Source organism: Callithrix jacchus, chromosome 10 (genome assembly GCF_049354715.1).
Source record: "Callithrix jacchus isolate 240 chromosome 10, calJac240_pri, whole genome shotgun sequence".
NCBI classification, from domain to species: domain Eukaryota; kingdom Metazoa; phylum Chordata; class Mammalia; order Primates; family Cebidae; genus Callithrix; species Callithrix jacchus.
In genome coordinates, this window is record NC_133511.1 from 113,364,793 (window position 1) to 113,372,945 (window position 8,153).

At 37.8% G+C, this 8,153-nt stretch overlaps 1 protein-coding gene across 1 annotated transcript; it reads right to left on the reverse strand.

The window, feature by feature from the left end:
- Positions 1–6,743: 6,743 nt before the first annotated feature.
- LOC118145675 (olfactory receptor 4C5-like) lies at positions 6,744–7,688 on the reverse strand. The gene is given in 2 exon segments (XM_035264387.3): positions 6,744–7,666; positions 7,668–7,688. Coding segments are annotated over 2 exon segments (936 nt in total). The 3' UTR covers positions 6,744–6,751.
- Positions 7,689–8,153: the final 465 nt, after the last annotated feature.

Here is an 8,153-nt window from a genome sequence, read left to right on the forward strand (position 1 = left end):
TTTCTTTTCTACAGCTCAGTTGGGCTGCAAATTTCCCAAGCATTTATGCTCCGCTTCCCTTTTTAATATGTTTTATTTTCTGGTCATTTATTTGTTTATGCAAATGAGCATAAGCTTTTAGAAGCAGCCAGGCTACATTGTAAATGCTTTGCTGCTTAGATTTTTTTTTTCTGCCAGATACCCTAAATAATCTCTATCAAATTCAAAGTTCCATAGCTCTCTAGAACAGGGGCACAATGCTGCCAATTTTTTTTTTTTTGCTAAAGCATAGCAGGAGTGACCTTTACTCTAGTTCCCAGTAAGTTTCTCATCTCCATCGGATACTTCATTAGCTGGGCCATCTCTGTCCATGTCATTATCAGCATTTTGGTCAAAACCATTCACAAGTCTCTAGGAAATTCCAAATTTTCCCACATCTTCCGGTATTCTTCTGAGCCCTCTATCTGTTCTAATCTCTGCCTATTACCTAGTTCCAAAGTTGCTTTCACATTTCCAGCTATCTTTATAACAATGCCCTACTTCTCTGATACCAATTTTCTATCTTAGTGCACATTCTCACATTGCTATAAAGAACTACCTGAGACTGGGTAATTTATGAAGAAGACAGGTTTAATTGACTCAAAGTTCTGTAGGCCATGCAGGAAGTATGGCTGGAAGGCCTCAGGAAACTTACAATAATGGCAGAAAGTAAATGGGAAGCGAGCAAGAGAGAGAAAGAGAGCAAAGGGGGAAGTTCTAGGCACTTTTAAACAACCATATCTCATGAGAACTCACTATCAACAAAAAACAGCAAGGAGGAAATCTGTCCCACGATCCAATCACCCCTCCACTATGTCCCTCTGCCAACAATGGGAATTACAATTTGGCATGAGATTTGTGTGGGGACAGAGAACCAAACCATATCAATAGGTTATTGAAATTGGAAGGATCTGTAGAAAATAGAAAAACATGCCATGCTCATGGATTGGAAAAATCAATGTGAAAATGACCACATTACTGAAAGCAATCTATAGATTCAGTGCAATTGCTATCAAAATACCAACGTCATTTTTCACACAATTAGAAAAAAAAAAACCTAAAATTCATGTGGAACCAAAAAAGAGCTCAAATAGCTAAAACAATCCTAGGCAAAAAGAACAAAGCTGGAGGCGTCACATTACCAGACTCTAAATTATCTTACAAGGATATAATAACCCAAACAGCATGGTACTGGTATAAAAGTTGGCATATAGACAAATGGAAGAGAATAGAGAACCTAGAAATAATGCCAAATATCTACAACCAACTGATCTTTGATAAAGCAGACAAAAAAACCCCCAAAAACAAAAAAATGCACTGGGGAAAGGACAACCTATTCAATAAATGGTGCTAGGAAAATTGGATAGCCACGTACAGATGCATGAAACTGGATTCCTTTCTCTCATATATAAAAATTAAGATGGATTAAAAAATTAAATGTAAGACCCAAAACCATAAAAATTCTAGAAGAACTTAGGAAAAACTCTTTTGAACATTGACCTATGCAAAGAATGTATATCTAAGACCCCAAAAGCAAATGCACAAAAATAAAAATAAATAAATAGGACTTAATTAAACTACAATAATTCTGCATAGCAAAAATATCAACAGAGCAAGTAGACAACATACAAAATCAAAGAAAATATTTACAAACTTTACATTTGACAAAGGACTAATATCCAGAATCTACAAGGAACTCAAACAAATTAGCAAGAAAAAAACAAATAATCCTATCAAAATGTGAGCAAATGATACGAATAGACATTTCTCAAAAGAGGATCTACAAATGGCCAACAAACATAAAAATACTCAACATCAGTAATCATCATGGAAATGCAAATTAAAACCAACAACAGATGTTGGTGTGGATGAGGTGAAAAGGGAATGCTGAAACATTGTTGGTGGAAATGTAAATTAGTGCAACCTCCATGGAAAACGTATGGAGATTTCTCAAAGACCTAAAAGTAGGTCTACCATTTAATTCAGCAGTCCCACTACTGGGAATCTAACCAAATGAAAATAAGTCATTACATTAAAAAGAAACTTGCATGTGTATGTTGATCACAGAACAATTCACAATGGCAAACATATGGAAATTAAGAAAAGAGATGGTCTAAAATGTAAAATAATGATACTCTTCTAATTTTTTTGTTAAAAAATGTATTTGTGGAAAATATATCAAAGAAATGATATCAGAAAAACTTCCAAACAAAAGGGCATGTGTTTCTAGATTAAAATGACCTTCCGATGCTTAACATAGTAAACGAAAAACAGAAAGAGGAGGAGATAAAAAGAAAAAAAGAAAACTCACACAAGGCCATGTTATGAAATTTCATCACACCGTAGATCTCATGAGCAGCACAAGGTCAGAGATAACCAATACCATGCACACTTGTGTCTCTCCGTGATGTCCGACTTTTATTGATGGCATCTCAATCACAAAAGCCTCAAGCTACGTGGATTTCTCAAGGAGGCAATTCTCCTTTGTACTTCTCATTCACTTGGTAGTCAGAGCCGCAGGCACAGAGCCCAGCAAGGCATTCCATAAGTCAGGCAATATTGTAAATCCTACTTAATAGTATACTTAATATATAAATGTTATAGATTAAACATTCCACAACAAACAAAATAATATTTAACATCCAGAGAAAGGGGATAGGAGGAGAGGTTAACTAACCAGTACAGGGAGAGCAATGTAGACAAAAAGAATTTCCTTGTCTGGGCCAAGTGGTCTTGCAAGAAAGCATCTTTGATGTGGGCAGAGCCTTCAGTGGCAGATGCCAGGTGCTTCTCACAAGTGACAACAAGACAGTGTCTGTTAGGACAGCTGATTTGAGCTGTTTTTTTATGGCCTGTTTTTAAGTCCTGTTTTTTTTTTTTTTTTTTTTTTTATGGCTACAGAGTCCTCTGGTGAGGACTGAGAGTGGAGGCATGTGTTTAGTTATGTCCTTATCTGGTTGTATGCAGTCTTTATTTATTTATTTGTTTTTGAGACAGAGTCTCACTTCATTGCCCGGGCTGGAGTACAATGGTGAGATCTTGGCTCATTGCAGTCTCTGCTTCCCAGGTTCAAGTGATTCTTGTGCCTCAGCCTGCCAACTAGCTGGAACTATAGATGCCAGCCACCATGCCTGGTTAATTTTTGTATTTTTAGTGCTGGGATTACAGGTGTGAGCAACCACTCCTGGCCTGGGTGCAGTTTTTATTGATCAGGCAAAACATCTGGTCTCAGTTGACAAAGTGCCTTATGAAATATTAAGGTGGGTCTTTTTGTAAAATGGAGTTACTTATGTCAAGGGTGCATTATACGATAGATAAGTAGATCCTGAAAGATTTCAGAGAAGAATATGAGATCACATATAAAGAGGAACAGAAATCAAAATGACATTACCCTTGTCAACAGTACTGGAAGCTACAAGACAATGCAGCAATGCTTTCATTCTTAGAAAAGGTAGTTATAAATCTAAAATAATATTACCGGGCAAACAATCAAATGTGAGTGCAGAGGAAAGGCATTTTTAGACATCATATGGGGGATTGTTATAATAATGATCTCAAAGAACCACACATCTTTGTATCTGCACCACTTTGCAATGGGACTTTGCTGTTTCTCCCAGTGAAAGAGGGAGTCTATGTCTTTACCCTTTTGATCTGGGTTGGCCTTATGACTTGTTTTGAGCCAATAAGACAAGAAGGGACATTGTGTGATTTCCATTGCTGAGGCTTTAAAAGTCCTCAAAACTTCCCCTTTCACCTTCTTGGAACCCTGAGACCAACGTGCTCTGAGAAACCACTGGAGAATGAGACATGTCTAAAACTCATACATCAAAACACAGCAATAAAAAGTGAAGTTCTTAAAGCAGCTGAATGCCAGTCTATTTGACTTTTTCTTTAGAATTATTTACATATTTAGGGCATGAGATTTTTGTTATATTTTGCAAGTATTTTCATTATAGCTCTTCTTTTAATTGTGGCATTTTAAAAATAATGCAGAAGGTTTTAAAATTTTTTTGGTGGTCTTTTTGTGCTTTTGAGGTTTTGTTTCTTGATTAGGAAGGATTTCTCTGCAATGATTTAATCTTATTTTTAAAAAAAAGCAAAAAAAGGAAAAAAAAAAACACTAACAGTATAAGCAACTGGTTGGTGCAACATGGAGGTAGCTATCAAAGAGAAAGCTAGGAATCTAAAGTAGTTGTCTTTAAGGAGTGTCTGGAGAGGAGGGCCAGGCAGGAGCTTGCTGCTTTTCTACATGCCTTTCTTTCCCTAGCATCTCAGCCTGAAAATTGCACTGATAAAGTGTGTACTGAGTCTGAGCATTTACTATCCTCACTTCTACTAGTCTGCTCAAGTCCATCATTTCTTCCCTAACTGACTGCAAAAGCTGGCCCACTGGTGTCCTGCATCTGTCTTCCACCTTTGCCCATTTCAGTTATCTATTGCTATGAAATAAACCACTTATAAACAAAAACAAACAAACAAGAATGTGTAGAAAAAAGGACCTGTCTATAATAGCCAGAAATTTTGCTCAGGAAGATTTGAAGACTTAGTCCATATTGGAGTTCACAATTATTTTGGTACCCCCTTAGTGTATAATTTTCTTCAGTATTTCCTTACATCTTAGGTAGAGGGAAAAAGAAGATGGTTTATAAATTTATGGTTTAAATATATCAGTTACTGTAGTGTGTTACACCAAACCTGAAAAAGGCTCTATTTGGACTTGATTTTGTAAGGATTGCTATTCACCCATATGCTATTTGAGAATCAAGATGATTGCAGAAGTTATGTTAACTGCTATAAGTGTCTAAGTCTCTTAAAAGATAAAGTTAGTTGTGTCATTAGTCAGCATAAGCTGCATTTTGCTGTGGTAACAAATGAATTCTGAACTCTCAATGGTTTAACACATATAATTTTATTTCTCGTCTAAGCCAAATCCATTGAGCTGAGGGTTGGGTGATCCTCTAGGGCAGCTGTTCTCCTGGTAGTTACTCAGTAATCCACGCTGTTGTTCCTGTGTGGCTGTTTCATGTCAGTTTGTGTCTCCCAGGTTTGCGGCAGCCACTCCCCAATAAAGCTGTGGAGTGGCTCACTGGCTCCTAAATGGTTATGCCTGAATGTGACTTATATCACTTCTGCGAACATGGCCCTCCTTAAAAAGGAGTGACTGGAAATCATGGTGGTAGCACATAGATATTTCCAGAAAATGGGTTAGCCGCAGTTGAGAAAAACTGATCCCCTATTTGTAATAAATTGTTTACTAAATTGTTGAATATTAATGTATATGTAACATACTGAAGATTTAAGCATGGTTGTGGAGTCCTGTGGGTTAATTCAGTTCTTACAAAGGTAGAGATGAAGTTGTTGAGATTTGCAGGACATCTGGCCCAGCCCTGGCCTAGAGCTATTAAAAAGTATGGGTGATTTTTCTTAGGATTGCACTATATCTGCATCTCAAATTACTTCACGTCTCAGTGGTCTGCAGTTGGGCAGCATTCTTTATTCAAATTTGAATGTGTGGAATTTCTGCCTTAATTACTCACATATCACTAATTCCCTTTTTCCCCCCTTCTTTTTGAGATGGAGTCTTGCAGTGTCACCCAGCCTGGAGTGCAGTGTCATGATCTTGGTTTACTTTATCCTCTGCCCCCCAGGTTCAAGTGATTCTTGTGCCTCAGCCTCCCAGGTAGTTGGGATTACAGGCAAGGACACCATGGCTGGCTCAGTTGGTATTTTTAGTGGAGATGGGGTTTCACCATTTTGGCCAGGCTCGCCTCAAACTCCTGGCCTCAAGTCATCTGCCTGTCTCTGCCTCCCAAAGTGTTGGGATTACAGGTGTGAGCCACCACACCGAGCCACCAGTTCTCTTTTGTGTCAGCTACTTTGTTCCTATTAGCTAAGGCACAAATCCATCCAATAAAAGCCATTTTTGAGGTGAAGTGGTGTATAGGATATTTTTGACAGGAAAATAGTGCTTCAGGAATCATCTTCTACCTGAGAAATAATGTCCAAGATTGTTCTAGGATTGAACCTGGATGAATTTTCTATTCCTCTTTGGCTTTACACAGAGAAAATATATTAAATAATATATTGAGTCAATATAATATTGAGTGGGATATTACATAATAATTTATAATAATATAATACTATTAAATAATAATTTATTTTGGAGAGAGCCAGATTATAATGTAAATGGTAACCCCTGAAGTTGTGCAACATGACAGCATTAATTTTGGGTGAGTTCTTCCTTAATGACTCTCATTCCTCAAATCCCAACCATTTCTGATCAATCTCTCTCTCTCTCTCACAATAGTAGTTCTACTTTGATTTTATTAGTTGGGATTAACACTGTGCATTTTCAACAAAATATTTAGCCATAGGTCTTTTTGTTTATTTTAATTATTTGGCCTGTTAGTTATATACTCTATACTAAAGTTTGCAGATGATTGTTCTATTAAACACATAAACTCATGGGTTTTCCATATTCTGTAACATTTTTATGTTGACTAGCAATGTCCCCCTGATTAATAATTTGTTAAGTATGAAGAAGTTTCTAATTGGCAGAAACTTTAGTCATTTAATCAAATATTGATCCTTTATGAAAAAGCATCATGAAAGATTCCAGAAAATAAGGAGAACAAAATATGCTTAAATGCACATATTCTGACCTCAAGACCTTTACCCTTTTCATTAGTCATACCTGTGGTTGAAATATGAGTAGGTTTTCTTTTTATCTTCTCTAATCGCACAAATTGTTATCCCAGATTATTTGGTTCCAGAGCTTCTTCATGGCATTTTTCACTTCTGCATTTCTGAGGGTGTAGGTTAAAGGGTTTAACATGGGTGTTGCCACAGTAAAAAACACAGACACGGCTTTATCAATAGGGAAGGTGATCACGGGACGAAGGTACACGAACAGACAGGGAACAAAGAACAGGACGACTACAGTGATATGAGAGGTGCAGGTAGAGAGAGCCTTCCGCTGTCCTTCTGTGCTGTGAGTCTTTAGTGAGCAGAGGATTAGGACATATGAGCTAATAAGAAAAGAGAAAATGAGCATACACATCAGCCCACTGTTGGCGACAACAAGGAGTCCGAAGATGTGAGTATCAGTGCAGGAGAGGTTTAGCAGAGGGAAAAGGTCACAGATGAAATGGTCAATGACATTGGGGCCACAAAAGGGCAGTCGGACTATCAAAAGCAGTTGAATCAGAGCGTGAAGAAATCCCCCGACCCATGCCATGGCCACCAGGAGGTCACACACCTGCCTGTTCATTGTGATCAGATAGTACAGGGGCTTGCAGATGGCCACGTATCGGTCATAGGCCATCACCACGAGCAGAATGATCTCAACTCCCGCAAAGAAATGTCCTGCGAAGAACTGGGTCATGCACCCGCTGAAGGAGATAGTTTTCTTTTCAGTGAGTAAGTCAAATAGCATTTTGGGGGCCACAGCAGAAGAGCAGCAGCCATCTATGAAGGACAAGAAAGACAGAAAGAAATACATAGGAGAGTCCAGGGTTGGGCTGGTGGTGATTGTCACCACAGTGAGTAGGTTGCCTACTATAGTGAGAAAGTAGATGAGTGTAAACACAGCGAACAAGAGTTTCTGTGCCTCTGCGTTCTGTGTCAGGCCAAGCAAGATGAATTCCGTTAACGTTGTTCACTTGCTTCATACATCCAGTTTGGCATTTGGATAATTGATTTATCTGTGAATAGCACAAGGAGTGCAATTTGGCACACACGTTTTGAATACTAAAATAATTTTAGTCAGGGTTATTTTCTGTAATACTAATGTAATCCCCAAATCAAGAAACCCAAGACTTTTAAGTTGTGCCATATTATTCTGACATAATGAACACACATTCCTCTTCTGTCTCATACACAGGCACAGACACACACACAAACACAGACCCACAGATACACACATTCATTTATACACACAAACATGATTTTATGATGTTGACATGTCAGGCATTTTTTCCTATAATAGTACATGGATGGATATTCTCCCAATCACATTGTAGTATTTTTTCCCCCATAGATAAACTAGAGTAAAAAGAGGAGGAGCAAAGGTTTGAATTCATGAGTTGATTTCCTAGTTTCTTTTTTCTAGCCAATCATATTCCTGAGACTGCAGT